At 44.7% G+C, this 22,741-nt stretch overlaps 1 protein-coding gene across 1 annotated transcript in view; it reads left to right on the top strand.

The window, feature by feature from the left end:
• Positions 1 to 22,741, top strand: part of LOC144507727 (intercellular adhesion molecule 1-like) — a 45,258-nt gene that overhangs the window by 21,057 nt on the left and 1,460 nt on the right. The window contains exon 6 of the mRNA XM_078234976.1: positions 16,781 to 17,062. Coding sequence (XP_078091102.1) covers positions 16,781 to 17,062 — 282 coding nt within the window. The remainder of the gene's footprint in view (positions 1 to 16,780; positions 17,063 to 22,741) is intronic.

Genomic DNA, 22,741 nt, shown 5'->3' on the forward strand with positions numbered 1-22,741 from the left:
GTTGTTCTACATGTTACTGTTGGGGTTAGGGTTGGGCTGTTCTACCTGTATTATAGTTATTATGGTACATCCCAGTCGGGCTCCGCCTCCTGGGAGAGGTATAAAGGTCACTGCTCTGTCTGGGACCCCTCAGTCTGGGATCGTGTATTATATATGGTAGCTCTATTGTAGTAGTCAATAAAAGCCTTTATTTCCTCGAGCATCTCTAGCCTCGTGAGTTATATCGCGCATCAGGGGTAGGTACAGGGGAAATGTTCGGGGGAAGTTTTTCACACAGAGGGTGGAGGGCGAGTGGAATCGGCTGCCGTCAGTGGTGGTGGAGGCAAACTCAATAGGGTCTTTTAAGGGACCCCTGGATGAGTACATGGGACTTAATAGGATGGAGGGTTATAGGTAGGCCTAAAAGGTAGGGATATGTTCGGCACAACTTGAGGGGCCGAAGGGCCTGTTTTGTGCTGTAGTTTTTCTATGTTTCTTCTCCATGTAGCTCACCAACCTTATTTACCATGCTTTATAAATGAGCATGTATGCTCCAAAGCTTGCGGTGGCAGGGCCGGGGCCGGGGGTGGGGGGGGATTCTCTGGCCTCCCAGTGCATGTTTCTCAGCAGCGGGAGGTGGCGCACTGTTTGCTGGTGGCAGGATTCTCTGGGCCTGCTGCTGACAATGGGATTGCCCATTGACGTTACCCCACGCCGCAGTGACACACGCAGGGGCGTGTCCAGTGGGAGGGGGTACACTGCCAGTGTGCTGGAGAATCACGCTGGCGTGAATGGCAGGAGAATTCCCTCCAATTTTAGATTACCTCACTCTCCGATCCCTCCTATTTCCGGAATATTCGTTATTCCTGTGCGATTTGCCTCTTCCAGTCCTCTGCAGCTTATTGCTCTTCTAATGTTTCATCTAATTTGAGTTTGTAATAAATCTAAGATACGCTGGCCTGAGATGGGTGAAGTGGGTTCAGGGGTTTGTCAATGGGAGTGCAGCAGAGAAGTGGAGAATCACTGGGAATTTGAGCTCATGCTGAAATGTGGAATTCCCGTCAGGAGCAGAGAGAGGTCATAGAGGTTTACAGCATGGAAACAGGCCCTTCAGCCCAACTTGTCCATGCCGCCCTTTTTTTAAACCCCTAAGCTAGTCCCAATTACCCACATTTGGCCCATATCCCTCTGCACCCATCTTACCCATGTAACTGTCTGATGCACCGTCAATCAAGCAAAGACTAGTTTGTATGCAAGAACAAATAGGCTTTTATTAGCAAAAGACTTGGAGCACACCCATGCCGATGAACTGGTCCAGAGACTGAGGCAGGGGGTGGGGAGCAGTCACCTTTATACCTGGACCAGGGGGGGAGGAGTTCCAGGCAGGGCCGGCAGGGGCATGTCCAGGCATGTCACACACACACAGGCAATAAGCTAACAGTGGTTTACCACACTGTCTAAATGCTTTTTAAAAGACAAAATTGTACCCGCCTCTACTACTACCTCTGGCAGCTTGTTCCAGACACTCACCACCCTCTCTGTGTGAAAAGATTGCCCCTCTGGACCCTTTTGTATCTCTCCCCTCTCACCTTAAACCTATGCCCTCCAGTTTTAGACTCCCCACCTTTGGGAAAAGATATTGACTATCTAGCTGATCTACGCCCCTCATTATTTTATAGACCTCTATAAGATCACCCCTCAGCCTCCTACGCTCCAGAGAAAAGAGTCCCAGTCTATCCAGCCTCTCCTTATAACTCAATCCATCAAGTCCCGGTAGTATCCTAGTAAATCGTTTCTGCACTTTTTCTAGTTTCGTAATATTCTTTCTATAATAGGGTGACCAGAACTGTACACAGTATTCCAAGTGTGGCCTTACCAATGTCTTGTACAACTTCAACAAGACGTCCCAACTCCTGTATTCAATGTTCTGACCATGTGGTGATGTATATTCCTGACATGAGGTAATGTATATTCCTGAGTTCATTGTGGAGTATAGTGTTGGGGAAATATGAAGTGAATGGAATCTATGCCTGGTACACTCTTGGTTCCCATTTTTCATTGTGCTGATATTAAAGATGCAATATCTGCGGGGCCCACCATTTTGTTCAGGTGGGATCCAGTCTTTGGGGAAATGGAAGTTTGAAATAGCCATTTTCTGAATTGCAGTGAGAGGCTCTGTTGGAAATTTATTATACAATGCCACCCAGTGGATCTGTAATGGAGCTGCTGGCTTACACAAGGCTGACTTCAAAAACAGAAAACAGTTCCACAGCTTGGCTGGCACTAACAGATCTGTATAACATATCTTTCAGTGTTATAAATATCGAACAATGGCAACTCCAGGTGTGAGTGCTACTGCAGGTAACTGTTATGCATTATCATGACTGGTCATCAAATTCAATACCCGGATCCCACCTTCCCCCCATATTCCTTGATCCCTTTAGCCCCAAGAGCTATATCTAATTTCTTCTTGAAATCACACAATGTTTTGGCCTCAATTATTTTCTGTGGTAGTGAATTCCACACATTCATCACTCTCTGGGTGAAGGAATTTCTCCTCACCTCAGTTCTAAAAGGTTTGCCCCTTATCCTCAAACTATGACCCCTAGTTCTAGATTCCCCCACCATTGGGAACATTCTTTCTGAATCTACCAGTCTAACCCTGTTAGAATTTTATAAGTTTCTATGAGATCCCCTCTCACTCTTCTAAGCTCCAGTGAATATAATCCTAACCAGTTTAGTCTCTCCTCATATGACAGACCTGCCATCCCAGGAATCAGCCTGGTAAACCTTTGCTGCACTCCCTCTGTAGCAAGGATATCCTTCCTCAGACCCAAACTGCTCACAAAACTCCAGGGGCCCGATTTTACCATCGTGTTGCACCCATTTTTGGGCGTGAAAACTTGGTAAAGTCGGGCGTGAGACGAGGAGCATGATCCGCACCCGCCTCCGTGCCGGTTCCCCCTTTACCAAAGCCTGAAAATGGCTGCTATTGGGACCACGCCCAAAACATTTGCATGCATTTAAATTGACTGAATGAGCTGCATGCCCAACCTTACTGGCACTTCCCTCTTTACCACCGCGTTCAACCATGCAGAATTGGTGCTCCACAAAAGTCCAATTTGGGCGCTCCAGTTAGTGAGGAGGTAAGTGCCGAGCGTCCAACGGCTCTCAGTTTGAGATCGGTGGGGGAGAGGGGGAAGGAGGGGTCCGCTGTCACTCTGCCTGAGATCAGTGGAGGGGAAATGGGAAGGGGCCACGATCGGTCTGGGTGGCGGAGGAGGTGGGGGGATAAGGGGGTCAGTAATGTTTTGGAGATGGGGCAATGTCTGTGGTGGCCAGAGGGAGACATCATCCGGCCCCGGAGGGATGTGGTAGGGAGCCGCATTCTATCATTTTTTTCTGCCCATGCACGGTTGGAGGTTCCGGTTGGAGCTGTAGGGGTTTGGGCGCGTTAAGCTCCGCCCACAGGCTTGTGCTGATATTTTTGCAGGCAGAGTGCGTATGGGGGCACCTTTGAACAGATCTAAAAGTCGGATCTGAAACACTCCCAGTTTCAAGTCTGCCCAGCACTTAGAATCAAAATGGTAAAATAGGGCCTCAGATGTGGCCTCACCAATGCCCTGTTTCATTGCAGCAAAACATCCCTATACTCAACTGCATGGTTGAACGCTATAAAGGCCAACATACCATTTTCCTTCTTCACTGCTTGCTGAGCCTGAAGCTTATTTTCAGAGACTGATGCACGAGGACACCCAGGTCTCTCTGAGTATCCAGCTTTCTCAATTTACACCATTCAAATAATAATCTGTCTTCCTATTTTTGCTACCAAAGTGGATAACCTCACATTTATCTACGTTATACTGTATCTGTCATGCATACGCCCACTCACTCAACCTGTCCAAATCATGCTGAAGCATCTTTGCATCCTCCTCACAGCTCACCCACCCACCCAACTTTGTATCATCTGCAAATTTGGAGACCATACATTTAATTCCCTTGTCCAAGTTGTTAATATATAATGTGAACTGTTGGGGTTCTAGCATAGATCCCTGCGGAACCTCACTAGTCACTGCCTGCCAGTCGGTAATAGACCCATTTATTCCAACTCTTTGCTTCCTATCTGCTAACCATCTCAAGACACTACCCATAATCCCATGTGCTTTAATTTTACATAGTAATTTTCTATGTGAGACCATGTTGAAAGCTTTCTAAAAAGCTAAATAAACCACATCCACCAGTTCTCCCTTGTCAATTCTACCAGTTAAATCCTCAAAGATTTCTAGTAGATTTGTCAAGCATGAGTTTCCTTTCACAAATCCATGCTGACTTTGTCTGATTATACCACTGCTTTCCAAATGCTGTGCTATGGAAACCTTGATAATGGACTCTAGCAACTTCCCGACTACCGATGGTAGGCTCACTAATCTATAGTTCCCTGTTTTCCCTCTACCTCCCTTTTTGATTAGCAGGATACATCTGTTCCAATCTGTAGGAACCATTCCAGAGTCCAAAGAATTTTGGAAAATGACCACCAATGGATTTACCATTTCTGAGGCCATTTCTTTAAGTACTCCGGGATGAATATTATCAGACCCTGGAGATTTATCCACCTTCAATCCCATTAACTTCCCCAAAACCATTTCTCTACTCATACTTTCAGCTCCTCACTAAAACTTGTGTTTCTCAGAATTTCTGGTATGTTGTTCATGTCATCATTTATGGAAACAGAAACAAGGTACAAATTTAGTTCCTCAGCCATTTCTTTGTTCCCCATTATGAATTTCCCTGTTTCTGAATGTATGAGGCCTACTTTTGTTTTTGTCAATCTTTTCCTCTTTACAAATTTTTACAGTCAGATTTTATGTTCCCCACTAGCTTACTTTCATATTCTATTTTCCCCTTCTTAAAACCATTGGTCTGCCTTTGCTGAATGTTAAACTGCCCGCAGTGCTCAAGTCTATTGATTTTTTTTTGCTATTTGTATGCTTCTTCTTTGAATCTAGTACTATCACTAATTTCCCTTGTAAGCCATGGTTTGGCCACAGTTAACTTACCATTCTTGCGCCAAACAGGAATAAACAATTTCTGGAGTTCACCTATGTCATATACATGGATTTTAGTAAGGCGTTTGATAAGGTCCCCCATGGTCGGCTTATGATGAAAGTGAGGAGGTGTGGGATAGAGGGAAAGTTGGCTGATTGGATAGGTAACTGGCTGTCTGATCGAAGACAGAGGGTGGTGGTGGATGGAAAATTTTCGGATTGGAGGCAGGTTGCTAGCGGAGTGCCGCAGGGATCAGTGCTTGGTCCTCTGCTCTTTGTGATTTTTATTAATGACTTAGAGGAGGGGGCTGAAGGGTGGATCAGTAAATTTGCTGATGACACCAAGATTGGTGGAGTAGTGGATGAGGTGGAGGGCTGTTGTATGCTGCAAAGAGACATAGATAGGACGCAAAGCTGGGCTGAAAAATGGCAAATGGAGTTTAACCCTGATAAATGTGAGGTGATTCATTTTGGTAGGACTAATTTAAATGTGGATTACAGGGTCAAAGGTTGGGTTCTGAAGACTGTGGAGGAACAGAGAGATCGTGGGATCCATATCCACAGATCTCTAAAGGTTGCCACTCAAGTGGACAGAGCTGTGAAGAAGGCCTATAGTATGTTAGCTTTTATTAACAGGGGGTTGGAGTTTAAGAGCCGTGGGGTTATGCTGCAACTGTACAGGACCTTGGTGAGACCACATTTGGAATATTGTGTGCAGTTCTGGTCACCTCACTATAAGAAGGATGTGGAAGTGCTGGAAAGAGTGCAGAGGAGATTTACCAGGATGCTGCCTGGTTTGGAGGGTAGGTCTTATGAGGAAAGGTTGAGGGAGCTGGGGCTGTTCTCTCTGGAGCGGAGGAGGCTGAGGGGAGACTTAATAGAGGTTTATAAAATGATGAAGGGGATAGATAGAGTGAACGTTCAAAGACTATTTCCTCGGGTGGATGGAGCTATTACAAAGGGGCATAACTATAGGGTTCGTGGTGGGAGATACAGGAAGGATATCAGAGGTAGGTTCTTTACGCAGAGAGTGGTTGGGGTGTGGAATGGACTGCCTGCAGTGATAGTGGAGTCAGACACTTTAGGAACATTTAAGCGGGTATTGGATAGGCACATGGAGCACACCAGGATGATAGGGAGTGGGATAGCTTGATCTTGGTTTCAGATAAAGCTCGGCACAACATCGTGGGCCGAAGGGCCTGTTCTGTGCTGTACTGTTTTATGTTCTATGTTCTATTTGTTCTTTAAATGCCTGCCATTGCCTGTCCATTGTCTTTTCTTTCGATCATGTTTCCCAGTCCATCATGGCCAATTCATGCCTCAGACCATCATAGAAACATAGAAAAACTACAGCACAAAACAGGCCCTTCGGCCCCACAAGTTGTGCCGAACATATCCCTACCTTTTAGGCCTACCTATAACCCTCCATCCTATTAAGTCCCATGTACTCATCCAGGAGTCTCTTAAAAGACCCTATTGAGTTTGCCTCCACCACCACTGATGGCAGCCGATTCCACTCGCCCACCATCCTCTGTGTGAAAAACTTCCCCCTAACATCTCCCCTGTACCTACCCCCCAGCACCTTAAACCTGTGTCATCTTGTAGCAGCCATTTCCACCCTGGGAAAAAGCCTCTGAGAGTCCACCTGATCTATGCCTCTCAACATCTTATATGCCTCTATTAGGTCTCCTCTCATCCTACGTCCCTCCAAGGTGAAAAGACCGAGCTCCCTCAGCCTATCCTCATAAGGCATGCCACACAATCCAGGCAATATCCTTGTAAATCTCCTCTGCACCCTTTCAATCTTTTCCACATCCTTCCTGTAATGAGGCGACCAGAACTGAGCACAGTACTCCAAGTGGGGTCTGACGAGGGTCTTATATAGCTGCACCATTATCCCCGGACTCCTGAACTCAATCCCTCGATTAATAAAGGCCAGCACACCATACGCCTTCTTAACCACCTCCTCCACCTGCGGGGCCGATTTTAGAGCCCTATGGACCCGGACCCCAAGGTCCTTCTGATCCTCTACAGTACTAAGAGCCTTTGCCTTTATATTGTACTCCTTTATATTGTACTCCATCATAGTTACCTTTATTGAGATTCAGGACCCTGGTCTCAGAATCAACTACATCATTATCCACCTTGATAAAGAATTCTACCATATTATGGTCACTCGTACCCAAGAGTTCTCTCACAACTAGATTGCCAACTAATCCTTTCTCATTGCACAACACCCAGCCCAAGATGGTCTGCTCCCTTGTTGGTTCCTCAATGTATTGCTCCAGAAAACCATCCCGTATACACTCCAGAAATTCCTCCTCTATTGTACTGTAACTGATTTGACTCTCCCAATCTATATGCAGATTAAAGTCGCCCATAATCACAGATGTTCCTTTAACACATGCTTCTCTGATTTCCTGTCTAGTGCTTTTCCCAACTGATGCGCGATTAATCCACTCGGGAGGCTAGATCGTACCCGGGAATAAAGGCTTTTATTAGCAACAAGAATAGAGCATACTGCTTAACAATACAATCCCAGACTAAAGGGTCACTAGGAAGTGCAGTGACCTTTATACTCCTATAGGAAGGTGGAGCCAAACGGAGTGTACCACAGAACAATACCAACAGGTGGAACACCCCAACCCTAACCCCAACAGTAACAAGAGTAACATATGTACAAGTACCCATAGTGATAACCAGCTATGGTTCACCACACCAACATTACCATGACAGTTTGGTAGTCTGTAAACCACCCTCACCAATGTTTTTTGCCCCTTGTTGTTTCTTAACTCGGCCCATACAGATTCCACATCATCTATGCTAATATCATTCCTCAATATCGTATCAATGTCATCTTTGATCAACAATGCAACTCCACCACCTTTTCCTTTCTGTCTGTCTGAATAGCCCTCAATGTTTAGTTCCCATCCTTACTCACCTTGGAGTCACGTCTCTGTAATGTCAACAATATCATACCTCTTTACATCTATCTGTGCAACTAATTCATCCATTTTGTTTCAAATGCTCCAAGCATTCAGGTACAAAACCTGAAGGTGGGCACTTTTAACATTTCTTTTCCCCTTCCTACTAGTTTTTATTCGGTCCTTATCTGACTCTGGCCCTTGATTTCTCTGCCCGTCACTTTCCTTATTCTTCTTACTGTTTTTTCCTCTTGTTCTTAATTTCCCTTCTCTGAATCCTTGCAAAGGTTCCCATGATACTGTTGTGGGAAAAATCCACTAGTAGTCAGACTTCGAGATTCAGAAAATACGATTTATGAAACGGAGCTCCGGGAGTTAAGGCACATTGTTCGTAGAACACCTTTTCTCACTAGTATGTCGGGAGCGGTTCATTTTTATACCCTTTACACAATGGGTAAACCGGTGATTCGAACATTATCACATCGTTTAAGTGAGTACAAACAGGCATAGACATTTAACATAATATGAATGGGTACATTTCCTCATGTCTGTATCTATCAATGGTCAGTTTCGTCTCATTCAGGTGCTAATTGGTTTCCTCGCATTCATATTTTCCCGCTTTTCCTGAGGTTAATCTAAGCTCTTTGTTTCGGGTTTTCCTGATCTTAAAAGATGTCTTGACCCTTGGCTTGGCTTCCTGAGGTGTTTGTTTGCTATGAGTCACTGTCTGTGATTTGGGAATGGCTTGTCTGTTAGGTTTTGATTTAAAGTGATTTCTGAACAGCGGGAGCCTGTGTCTGCTTTCTGGCTTCTTTCCCAGTTAACCCTTTATGTGCCAGGCAGCCATTTTAAAGTGTGCTCCCTTGTATCTTTCCCCTTACAGTCCCTTTTTTTGGTCGGATTATAGCTTGGACAATCCCCAGACCAACAATCATACATTCACATATACAGGTCTTCGTTCTTCTCTCCTTCTTTGCATCTTTTGATGTCTTCATTTCTTCCAGTATCTTCAGTTCTTCTGACGTCTTCGGGGATCTTCATTAGGGGCTCTTCTTCGATGTACACACTGGCTCCTGGCACAATTCTTGTCAACATTATTTTAAAACAGACTTTAAGGCATCCCACAGTCAGACAACAGACAAGTATAATGACAATGAGTATGACCAATCCATGTAACAGGTACGATTCCCAGGACTCTCCCACCAGCCATGCCAGCCAACTACTTCCTCTCTTGGGTCCCTGTCTAAAGTTATCAAGTTGCGTCCTGATGTCATTGATGACCTGTGTAATATTGTAAGACTCATCTGTGACATGGGTTATGCATTTGTTGCCTATGATTGCACATACTCCCCCTTGTTGTGCTAACTGGTAGTCCACTGCGTATCGTGTCTGCTGAGCATACAATCTTAGTTCAGCCATTTCTTGGTTAACAGCCTCCAATGCTTTTGAAGTGCTGTTTCCCAGGATTGTTAGTCCACAAACAATATGGTTTCTATTCTTTGCTCCAATTACCCCGGCTGACCCCCCTAGAGATAAAGCTCCGAGGAACCCATACCCCAGTGAGGATCCCAGTGTACCCGGGGCTTCCCAGTCAGCGCAGAATTCTCTGCTAATAGCCCGGGTTACTATTCTCCTCCGAATGTACCCCTTCTGAGGGCATGAAACAGTCAGTGGCCCGATTGTTCCTACCGCAAAACAGTTTGGGAGGTTTGGTGTTTCTGTCATGTAGGTACTATTGAAGAGGAATACATACCCCTTCTTAGCCCGGTAACATTTAGTGTCCTGATTATGAGTTTGCTCATACTGCCAATTGTTCAGTTTATTTGGCTTCCCGTTTGATCCCACCAACTGGTAAGTATCAAAGGGGTATGTCCATTTGGCTGAGCTTACGTGAGTTCCATTATATTGCCCGCAAATAAGCTGTCTTCCCGCGGTTATATTTAAACATTTCCGTTCATCACAAATACAAGTAATCTGTCCCTTGTTAATCCGACAATGTTGACGGACACACTGTGTCTGTACACAAGAATCATTCTTGGGGACTAAGGCATAGGCACATCCCCATCCCTGCCCCGTGAAACAAAGCGGATAGCTTGCAGTATCTGGGCAAGCTTTTCCTCCCTCCTTTTGGGACCCCCCGCATGTAGGATCTGTGGGGTTTACAAGTCCCACACATCTCCCCTGTAAACCTCTTTTATATTTGCCAATTTGTCCCTTACAGGGTGTCTCTGATGAGGGGTCCACCCAGGGGTGGCTACAAATAGGGCTTCTACAGATTGTGTTAATGGGTAACATACAGTTCGATTCCCGTGTAAATGTATGTGAGCTTTGTAAAACAAATTATCTTCCAGCCCAGTCAAATTTACAGTTGCCACAACACAAAATAATACAGTTACATACGTGATTACATACATATCCGCAACAGTCATAAAACTTAACACTATAATTCAATTTTTTACAAGTTATTTTATTTATTAACCCGCGCACGCCGGCTCTTGTTTGCAGTCTTTGCCTGTGTTGAGGAAAGCAGTTCTGTTAGTTCATCAATTTAGCTACTTATCTCCTTTGTGTAATTTCAGCTGCGTCCAGTGCTTCCAGACACCTTTCCCTCTTATGTCTATACAGGCACAGGTGTCCCCACTAATTATAATTTCATATGGCCCATTCCACTTCTGGTGCAAACCCTGGTTTGTCAGGTAGTGTTTTCACTAGGACGCGACTTCCCACTGTTGGGACGTCAGGGAGCATTTCCAGCATTCTCTCTGCGTCTTTTATTTCCTGATTATCTCTTACCAATTTGCGCATCCCTTTTAGCTGGGTGCTCAGGTCCAGAACCTATCTCTTGATTTTATCTTTTAGTGGACCGACATCGGTCCCACCTGTTATGATGCTTTCTGGTAATTGCATCACCCGTCCTGTCATTAGTTCATAAGGGGTTAATCTGGTTGTCCGGTTTGTGGTCGCTCTTAATTTCTTTAAAATAGTGGGCAATGCCTCTGTCCACCTTCTCCCTGATGTTTGTATGGCTTTAGCTAGTGCATTATACATTTTAACTATATATCCCCCTTCCATAGAAAGCTTAGTGTGAATTAAATAACACTTTGTACTGGCCTTTTTTATTTGGCTGCAGTTTCATTTGTATATAATCTTATCAAAAGACATCGCTTTCCCCATTAAAATCACATGCCATACAGTTCCGATCTTTATATGATGTACTCTTACATTATCTCTAATTTGATCATTTGTTTGCGTGCAAGCGCCGCACCACAGTACTTCACAAAATAATTATGTCTTTATCAATACACAATATAGTATATGAATATAAAGTTGGTTAAGGCTTTTCAGGATTTGATGTTATTCTTGTGTCTATATGGCAGTGCTATACTGTATACTAAAAATAATCAAGCGGCAGTTGTATCATACCACTTTACACATCGTAACCGTGATATCCAAACCCTTTTAATTCAAGCCGTTTCCATTTTTAAACTGAGCTCCAGATCAAAACCCCCACACTCTAGGAAAAATAACAGGCGCCGACTCAAAATCAAAGTAGGTACAATACATACCAGTTATTTGATTAGGAACATTTTGGCTTCTTAACTGGCTAGGTTTTCAGCTTTGCAGTGTTTTTATATTTGGCAAACCTTGAACAATAAATGGCACATGAAATTCCGACGGCAATACATAATTTTAACTAGTTCAGAATACTAAACTATCTGACGTTCGTAAATCGCGATATTCTGCGATTAATACTGTATTTCACTGACTTGATATACTTTAAACTGACTCATAGACAATATGTTTACCTCAGTCTTTTGTTCCTGCTTTTCTACCTTTCCACAAAATAACTTATTTTCTTCTCTTAACTCCTCAACTAACTCTTATAATTTCTACTTCAAGACAAAGGAAAGAGCACATGCTTCCTTCCAAGGTTTAAATCCTTTCTTAACATTAAAACATTAAAGCAAACAACAACAAAACATCCACGCAACCACTTTGTTTAAACACACACAGACACACATGGAAGCTTCCAAAAGTCATTCCACAGCACATCCTTTTTCATTCAAACTTATCATTTCAAACTGGGATGAGTATAAAACATTCAAAGAGAATACAGAACGTTGATTAAGACAGTCGCTTTTATTCTTCTTTCTTCCAAACTGTAATTAACTCAAAACAGAAGTAAATTCAAGGAATCTTATCACTTTAATCTTTAACAGTTTTAACGCTCCCCCAGCCCCCCTGAGGCTAAACCAAGGTGCAATGCACTGCACCCACTGCCTGCAACAGACATTCCACAGGAACAAACAGGCTTCTGCAGCTCCCTGCTCTCAATCTAATACAACAACAACCACCTACATTCGACAAGCTACCAGATCTCACAAACACACTGAAATACAAAAACTAAGATCTCTCCTATCCATCTCCAGGTATGCCACTAGCCCATTCTACCAATTCATCGTAATCTTGGGACATAATCACTCCCATTTTTAGGATGACCTGGTGAGAACTAGAGAGTCCATCCTTAAAAGCCTGGATGAACGCTCGATCTCCTCGCCCTGGATTCCCTTGTCCTGAGCACTCTTGGTATATCCGGAACAGTCGTTCCCCGTACTCAGAGGCTCCTTCTCCCTTTAGTTGCCTTGTGGTGGTAATTCTGCTCCAGTTAGTGGGAGCAATCCCTAAGACCCTCTGAATTTCTTCTTTAAACTGTAAGAAGGGTGCCTGTTGGGCATCTATCTCTGCTGTTAGGGGAATTACATGTGTCCACCGTCCCCCATTATAATCCTGTGCTATAGGGGCAACGGGTCCCCCTGCTACCTGCCTCCACTTATCCGCTGGACAGGCTGCCCTGACCAGCTGGTGTACGTCTCTTAGGTGTAATTGATGTCCGACCCAGATTGTGTCTAATTCTTCCCAGAATGTAGTGTTTGCGCTTCTAGTTTGTAATTTGCCCAGGGAAGCCATTATCTGCTGTCTCTCACCTGGGGTAAAGGGTTTATAATTTGCCTTTGGTCGCGCTGCTGTCCCCCCTCTAGTTATGGGCGCTAAGTTGTGTTCCAGCTGTTCCCATTCTTCTGAGGGAGCGGTTGGTCCTTGCTGGGTAGACTCATAAGAAGGTAGAGGATCAGTTTCTCCTCCCCATTGCCTTTCTAAAACCTGATTTTGTTTTTCCAGTTCCCTCACTCGGGATTCTAATTCTCTAATTCTTTCTTTATCTTCCCTCCATTTCCTCATAGAGGCAACTACTTGTTCAATTAGACCTGCTAACTGATCTGTTAACATTATTCCTATTTTCTTCGTTCTGTTTCTTTTTTCTTTATCTATCCACTTTCTCTGCTGCTCTAAGGTTTGAGAAGTATCCCAGCCATCCTTTTGCATTCTCTTTATTAACTCCTTCCTGTCTGTCATGTAGATTTCAATTAGGGAACCTGCAGATCCCCTTTTAACTTCACTATCTGCCATTTCGCAGATTTCACTAACCCCGGCCACGATTATTCTTTAGTAAAGTGTGCTAACTACCGTAGGGACTTCACTACCCCCGGCCACTTTTACTATTCTCACACCGTGTTTCACTGCCGTTACAGGGTTTCAAGTTATACTCACAGCTTCCACGATTACCACTTCGGCAATGTGCTTCTCCACCGGAGTCCAGTTTAGGTCAGAGTTGATCAAACTCCTGTTCCGCCCCGCTTTTCACAACATTGACAGTACAGTTCTCAACTTCTCAATACTTTCAGGCAATCAGCTGGCAACTCTGCGTCTGTTCGCCACTACAGAGGGTGATGTTAAACCGACTTCTGCCCTTTTGTGCTTCACAATCCTTTAGTGCCCTTGGTGTCTCTCACTCACTTCAATTCCTCACCTTCACGTGGCAGATTTCTGCTCTTAATAGCCAGTCTAAGGCAGAGGTTTTGAGACAGGCACTACCTTGTCCTTTTGTCGATCAGCACAAATCACAGTTATTTATTACTATCAGCAGTTAGTACTTATCACTATAACAAATACTATCACAAATACACAGTACAAATATTTCCCCCTTATAAACCGTATTTTCTGATCCAGTCCGACTCTTACAGATTCCGCGATCTCTACCCCGGTTGCGACCGTGGCCAATCGGTCTCACCAGTAATAGGATCCTGCCGACTACGCCAATTGTTGTGGGAAAAATCCACTAGTAGTCAGACTTCGAGATTCAGAAAATACGATTTATTAAACGGAGCTCTGGGAGTGAAGGCACATTGTTCGTAGAACACCTTTTCTCACTAGTATGTCGGGAGCGGTTCATTTTTATACCCTTTACACAATAGGTAAACCGGTGATTCGAACATTATCACATCGTTTAAGTGAGTACAAGCAGGTATAGACATTTAACATTTTATGAATGGGTACATCCCTTCATGTTTAAGCGAGTACAAGCAGGTATAGACATTTAACATAATATGAATGGGTACATTTCCTCATGTCTGTATCTGTCAATGGTCAGTTTCGTCTCATTCAGGTGCTAATTGGTTTCCTCGCATTCATATTTTCCTGCTTCCCTAACGTTAATCTAAGCTCTTTGTTTCGGGTTTTCCTGATCTTAAAAGATGTCTTGACCCTTGGCTTGGCTTCCTGAGGTGTTTGTTTGCTATGAGTCACTGTCTGTGATTTGGGAATGGCTTGTCTGTTAGGTTTTGATTTAAAGTGATTTCTGAACAGCGGGAGCCTGTGTCTGCTTTCTGGCTTCTTTCCCAGTTAACCCGTTATGTGCCAGGCAGCCATTTTAAAGTGTGCTCCCTTGTATTTTTCCCTTTACAATACAATGGTGGGAGGGAGGGCAGGATATAAGGAGGAAATAAATAGCTAACAGAGATATTGATAGGTTAAATAAATGGGCAGAAAATCTGTAGCACAAAGTGTCCTTGTCCTTGGGTGTCCTTGTGCATGAAACCCAGAAAGCTAGCCTACAGGTGCAGAAGGTAATAAGGAAGGCAAATGAATGCTGTCTTTTATTTCAAGGGGGCTGGAGTATAAAGATACGGAGGTGTTGCTGCAACTGTACAAGGTACCATTGAGGCCACATTTAGAATACTGTGGGAATCCAGGGTGGGATTTTCCCAGGCCCAGAAATCAGTTTTATGCTGACATGAATCCCCTAGGGTATCTTTTACCGGAGTTCACCAGGGCGGATGCCGAAACTTGCTCATGGCCAGTGTGAAACTGATATACATCCAGATAATGGATGCAGTTAAAGACCTGACTAGAATTCTCCCCCATGCTTGATTCTCTGTGACATCAGTAGGAAAGTACACTAGTCCAGAACATGTCTGGAACAATGTAGCGTACAGAAGTTGGAACTTACCTGAAGAATGCCTGGGGCTGCCTCCAGAATTAACACAGAGGCCGTCAATGACCCTGAACCCTGGAACAACACAGCATTGGGTGGGGAGAGCATCTATTAGGTGGATCGTCCATCTTCAGTGTCATCGAGGGATTCCATCGTCCAACCTCAGTGTATTCCTGGAGATCCACCTTCTTTCTTCGATGGTGGGTCAGTGATGTTGGCTGCCTTTTCAAAAGGGCACCCAGATATGAAGGAGGGATGTGTGCAATCAAGCCCGCCCCGCCACAGAACATGGCGCTAAACCCCCAGATTCATAACAAACAAGGTTGGGGGTTGTAAGGCATGGTATGGTCTCCCGTGATTCCCCACAGTGGGAAACACATCTGTCACCGCCATGGGATTTAGTCCCAGATGGGAGATTTCTGCCTCCAGTTCCCCAGACGTTCTGGACCAAAGATGGAAAGATACTCAGCAGAGAGATTCTCCACATCCCATTAGTATCAATGCAGCAGGGTGGTCTGTTCAAGAGCACAGTCACCAATGAATATAGAAGAAAGCATTCATTCACTGTAAGTGCAGTCATTTCATGTGAGTAACATATTACAGGAAATGTAACATTTGAATCTTCCTTTATTCTGAGCATTGTGATGTTTTTAAGCAATCCGATTTTCAGTGAACCCCCATGGCCTGTTTTCCAGTAAGAAGTCTCACAACACCAGGTTAAAGTCCAACAGGTTTATTTGGTAGCAAATACCATAAGCTTTCGGAGCGCTGCCCCTTCGTCAGATGGAGTGGTTATCTGTTCTCAAACAGTGCAAACAGACACAGAAATCAAATTACAGAATACTGATTAGAATGCAAATCTCTACAGTTTTCCAGTGGCAGAGGTGGCTTGTCATTGGCCAGCGGCCAATCCTGCCGACGTCAATCACGTTTTGTATTGTATGCCAGTGCGCCACTGGGAAACCCGCCCTGGCAGCGGGGGGACCAGAAGATTCAGCCGGCAGGAAGGACCAGAAGATTCAGCCCAGTGGCTGCCATGTTGATTTTGTATTTACTGTAATGATTTTAACCAGGCAATTGAGGTGGGCCTGCTTGAATATGAACTCCCTGATAAAGGGCCAAATTGATGGTCCAATCAGGAAGCCCCATGCTCTGTATTTAAAAAAGAGTGTCAGTTCCTCTGACACTCCGGATGCAGACTGGGAGCACTCTGTGTAGTGTTGTTGGATCTTGTACAGAAAGAAATTTTGGTGAAGGGACTTCCAATTCCGAGGACTTACATTTACACAAAAACACTATTTGACTATACAAAAGAACCGAGGCCAAGGAGTCATTTTCAGGCAGTGACAGCACTGAAAGCTGCAACTGAAACGTTTAGCTGTTTTGAAATGGTTCTTAGAAGATGAATATGTGGTTAAGTTTGGGCACTCAGCCAGTCTAAAACTGCATCATTGACTCTGCGAGTGTGACTGGGTATTTTAATCTTTTTATTTCATTTCCAGCTAAACCAGGAGACACAACCATTTCAGTAAATAACAAAACTGTGTCAGGATTTCCAGTAAATGTCAGTAAAGGTGATGAGGTTACACTGATCTGCAATTCCAATGGAAATCCCACACCTACATTAAAATGGGAAGATCCCGGTAATGGCAGCAACGTTGAGATTGCTCCTCCTGGAATTCTCCGTATTTCCCACACAACATCAGGACATCAAGGAATTTATAAATGTACAGCTACCAATCCATATGGAATTGATGAGAAGGAAGTGGACATCAGGGTCACAGGTCAGTTTGTAATATTGATCAGAATTCAAAGGATAAATAATTAATCTTTTGAGAGAAAAGCAGAAATTGATGGAAATTCTCAGCAGGTCTGGCAGCGTCTGTGGAGAGTGAAATACAGTTAATGTATCGAATCTGTATCAGTTCTTCAGCTTTTGAGGATTGAAAAAGCATTTCAGTTCCTCCAACCCAATCCTGAGTGTCACATTGGTTTAGGAACTTCTCTTTATTCATTGGCTGAGTTTTTACAGCCTTACCCATCCTGAAACCATCAAATCCTGCCCGAGGTCAACGGACCTTCCCACACTCCACCCCTCGCCTGCTCCGATTCCCCTGGCAGGTGGGCCGGTAAAATTCCGGCCATTGTGTTGAAGACTCCTGTTCCACTCCATCCTTGCTGATGAAGAGGCAAATGGACAAACTCGCTGATTCTAACAATGTTGCTCTGTGACTGGCCTCTGGGACATTAGTACAAGTGGTTCAGAGTGACACTTCCTGTTCCTTTTTGTGTAGAAACACCTTCCTCCGGCTCTGTGTTTGCCCAGACTGCCCGGGCAGTAACACCGCAAGAGAGGAGGTACAGCTGTGAACCCACACACTGCCAGTACACGGGGCAGGGTGTTGGCAGCACAGTGAGCTGTGGTACATGGGGCAGGGTGTTGGTAACTCAGTGAGCTGTGGTACACGGGGCAGGGTGTTGGTAACTCAGTGAGCTGTGGTACATGGGGCAGGGTGTTGACAGCTCAGTGAGCTGTGGTACACGGGGCAGGGTGTTGGTAACTCAGTGAGCTGTGGTACATGGGGCAGCGTGTTGACAGCTCAGTGAGCTGTGGTACATGGGGCAGGGTGTTGGCAGCTCAGTGAGCTGTGGTACACGGGGCAGGGTGTTGGCAGCTCAGTGAGCTGTGGTACATGGGGCAGGGTGTTGGCAGCTCAGTGAGCTGTGGTACATGGGGCAGGGTGTTGGCAGCTCAGTGAGCTGTGGTACATGGGGCAGGATGTTGGCAGCTCAGTGAGCTGTGGTACATGGGGCAGGGTGTTGACAGCTCAGTGAGCTGTGGTACACGGGGCAGGGTGTTGGCAGCTCAGTGAGCTGTGGTACATGGGGCAGGGTGTTGGTAACTCAATGAGCTGCAGTGCATTGCTGGTCTTCAATTCTCACAGTGAGGGGAGAGGCGATTGAAATCAGTGAAAAATGAAACCAGAGATACTTGGGAGGAATTTTCCCATCCCGCCCTCCAAGGAAATTGGAGCGGGCTGGGGACATGCAAAGGTCTGTTGACCTCGGACAGGATTTTTTGGTTTTGGAGCAAACACAGTCGGAAAGCCCCACCCACAGACTTTGACATTGAGGAAGTATTTGACTGAATGTGGCATCAGTGAGCCATAGCAAAAACTGAAGTCAGTAAGAATTCAGGGAAATCACTCATCTGGAAGCAGATGCTACCCAAGTCAGGGTGACAGATGATGAAATTCTGTCACTGGGAAGATTCAAAATTGATAAGGCACCAGGACTGGATGAGATGCATCAAAGGATATTGAAGAAAGCGAGAGGGAAAGTTGTGGGGTCATTGGCCAAATTTTGCTGTACTCTCTCGATTCGTGGGAAGTGCCAGAGGACTGATGAATTACAGACATTATGCTCTTGTTCACAAATGCTTGTAAGAATAAGCTCAACGATTACAGACCAGGCAGTTTAACTTTGGTGGTGGGAAAGCTTCTAGAAACAATTATTCAGGCTAGAATAAGACCATTAGACCATAAGAGCATGAGGAGGCCATTTGGTCCCTCGAGCCTGTTCTGCTATTCACTAGGATCACGGCCAATCTGACATTCCTCATGTCCACGTTCCTACCCATGCCCCGTAACCCTCGATTCCCTCACTGATCAAAAATCTATCTATCTCAGCCTTAAATATACACAGTGACTATACCCCCACAGCTCTCTGTGGCAAGGAGTTCCAAAGACTCTCCGCCCTCTGAGAGAAGAAATTCCTCCTCATCTCAGTCTTAAATTGGCACCCCTTTATTCTGAGTTTATGCCCTCTGGTCCTAGACCCTCACATGAGGGGAAACATCCTCTCAGTATTTACCCTGCCAAGCCCCTTAAGAATCCCATATGTTTCAGTGAGATCACCTCTCATTCTTCTAAATTCCAATGAGTAGAGTCCCAACCTGTTTAACCTTTCCTCATTCGACAATCCCTCCATATCAGAGACCATTCTGGTGAACCTTCTCTGAACTGTCTCCAATGAAATAATATCTCTCCTTAAATAAGGGGATCAAAACTGCTCACAGTGCTCCAGATGTGGTCTCACCAGTACCTTGTACAGCTGCAGCAAGACTTCCCGACTCTTACACTCCAACCCCCTTGAAATAAAGGCCAACATTCCATTAGTCTTCCTGATACCTGCTGTACCTGTGTGCTAGCTTTCTGTGTTTTGTGCATGAGTCCCTTTGTGTTGCAGCTTTCTGCAGTTTTTTTCCATTTAAATAATACTCTGTTCTTTTGTTCTCCCTTCCAAAATGAACAACTTCACATTTTCCCCCATTATATTCCATTTACCATCATTTTATTCACTTACTTAACATAGAACATAGAACAGTACAGCACAGAACAGGCCCTTCGGCCCACGATGTTGTGCCGAGCTTTATCTGAAACCAAGATCAAGCTATCCCACTCCCTATCATCCTGGTGCACTCCATGTGCCTATCCAATAACCGCTTAAATGTTCCTAAAGTGTCTGACTCCACTATCACTGCAGGCAGTCCATTCCACACCCCAACCACTCTTTGCGTAAAGACCCTACCTCTGATATCCTTCCTGTATCTCCCACCACGAACCCTATAGTTATGTCCCCTTGTAATAGCTCCATCCACCCGAGGAAATAGTCTTTGAACGTTCACTCTATCTATCCCCTTCATCATTTTATAAACCTCTATTAGGTCTCCCCTCAGCCTCCTCCACTCGAGAGAGAACAGCCCTAGCTCCCTCAACCTTTCCTCATAAGACCTACCCTCCAAACCAGGCAGCATCCTGGTAAATCCCCTTTGCACTCTTTCCAGCGCTTCCACATCCTTCTTATAGTGAGGTGACCAGAACTGCACACAATATTCCAAATGTGGTCTCACCAAGGTCCTGTACAGTTGCAGCATCACCCCACGGCTCTTAAACTCCAACCCCCTGTTAATAAAAGCTAACACACTATAGGCCTTCTTCACAGCTCTATCCACTTGAGTGGCAACCTTTAGAGATCTGTGGATATGAACCCCAAGATCTCTCTGTTCCTCCACAGTCTTCAGAACCCTACCTTTGACCCTGTAATCCACATTTAAATTAGTCCTACCAAAATGAATCACCTCACATTTATCAGGGTTAAACTCCATTTGCCATTTTTCAGCCCAGCTTTGCGTCCTATCTATGTCTCTTTGCAGCCTACAACAGCCCTCCACCTCATCCACTACTCCACCAATCTTGGTGTCATCAGCAAATTTACTGATCCACCCTTCAGCCCCCTCCTCTAAGTCATTAATAAAAATCACAAAGAGCAGAGGACCAAGCACTGATCCCTACGGCACTCCGCTAGCAACCTGCCTCCAATCCGAAAATTTTCCATCCACCACCACCCTCTGTCTTCGATCAGACAGCCAGTTACCTATCCAATCAGCCAACTTTCCCTCTATCCCACACCTCCTCGCTTTCATCATAAGCCGACCATGGGGGACCTTATCAAACGCCTTACTAAAATCCATGTATATGACATCAACTGCCCTACCTTCATCAACACACTTAGTTACCTCCTCAAAAAATTCTATCAAATTTGTGAGGCCCGACTTGCCCTTCACGAATCCGTGCTGACTATCCCAGATTAATCCGCATCTTTCTAAATGGTCGTAAATCCCATCTCTAAGGACCTTTTCCATCAATTTACCAACAACCGAAGTAAGACTAACCGGTCTATAATTACCAGGGTCATTTCTATTCCCTTTCTTAAACAGAGGAACAACATTCGCCATTCTCCAGTCCTCTGGCACCATCCCCGTGGACAGCGAGGACCCAAAGATCAAAGCCAAAGGCTCCGCAATCTCATCCCTTGCCTCCCAAAGAATCCTAGGATACATTTCATCAGGCCCAGGGGACTTATCGACCTTCAGTTTATCCTCCCTCCGAACATCTATTTCCTCCAGCCTATTAGCCTGTAACACCTTCTCTTCCTCAAAAACATGGCCCCTCTCCTTGGTGAACACTGAAGAAAAGTATTCATTCATCACCTCGCCTATCTCTACTGACTCCATACACAAGTTCCCACTACTGTCCTTGACCGGCCCTAACCTCACCCTGGTCATTCTTTTATTCCTCACATAAGAGTAAAAAGCCTTGGGGTTTTTCTTGATCCGACCCGCCAAGGACTTCTCGTGTCCCCTCCTAGTTCTCCTAAGCCCCTCTTTAACCTATCAATATCTCTTTGGAAACTGTTTGTATCACCCTCGCAACTTGCTTTTTCACCAATTTTTATGTTGTCTGCAAATTTGGCTGCAATACATTCGCTTCCTTCCTCCAAGTCAGTAATATATATTGTAAACAGACGCAGTCCCAGCACTGATCCCTGTGGAACTCCACTGGTTACAGGTCACCAACCTGAAAAAGAACCCCTTATCCCCACTCGCTGTTTCCTGCCCATCAGCCAATTCTCTATCCATACCAATATACTACCTGCAATACCATAGGCTCTTACCTTGTAACTTAACCTTTTGTGAGGTACCTTGTCGAACGCCTTCTGGAAGTCCAAATACAATACATCTACTGGTTCCCCTCTATCCACTCTGGTTGAGACGTCTTTGAAAAACTCTGACAAATTGATCAGACGTGATTTCCCTTTCATGAAGCCATGCTAACTCTGCTTGATTAGATTATGATTTCCAAACGTGCAGCCATTGCTTTCTTAATAATTCATTCCAACATTTTTCTCATGTTAGATGTTAGGTTAGTCACACTATAGTTACCCGCTTTTTGCCTCCCTCCCTTCTTGAATAGGGGTGTCACATTGGTAGTTTTTCAATCCTCCGGTACTTCTCCAGAATCCAAGGATTTTTGGAAAGTTATAACCAATGCATCCGCTGAGGGCCAAATTCTCCATTCTTGCTGGCAGTGACAGTGGGGCATGAACAGCTGGAGAATTCCGGCCTATGTATTGGTTCTTTAAATATTAGCCATTGCCTGTCTGCCATCGTGCTTTGAAAAATAGTTTCCCAATCTACCATAGCTAATATGCCCAGCATACGTTCATAGTTTCCTTTCTTTAGACTTAAGACCTGAGTCTCTGATTGAACTACTTCACTTTAAAACTTAATGTAAAATTCTATCCTATTATGATCACTCTTTCCTAAAGGCTCCTTTACAACAACATTATTAATCAACCTTTTTTCATTGCACAATACTCGATCTAAAATAGCGCATTCCCTAGTTGGTTCCTCAACATACAGCTCTAGGAAACCATCTTGCCTACAAATGTGGGAACTAAAGTATGATTTGATCAAGTGACAAATTGGGAGAGATTAAAAATTTGAACACCTGTGAATCAGGTTTGTGATTGAAATAGAAAAGCCTAAACAAAAACTTCCAAAAAGAGGGGGGAGGGGGCGGAAAGACAATAACATGGCTACCAACACCTCTTAGCACCCC

Source organism: Mustelus asterias, chromosome 19 (assembly GCF_964213995.1).
Source record: "Mustelus asterias chromosome 19, sMusAst1.hap1.1, whole genome shotgun sequence".
In the NCBI taxonomy this organism is placed as follows: Eukaryota; Metazoa; Chordata; class Chondrichthyes; order Carcharhiniformes; family Triakidae; genus Mustelus; species Mustelus asterias.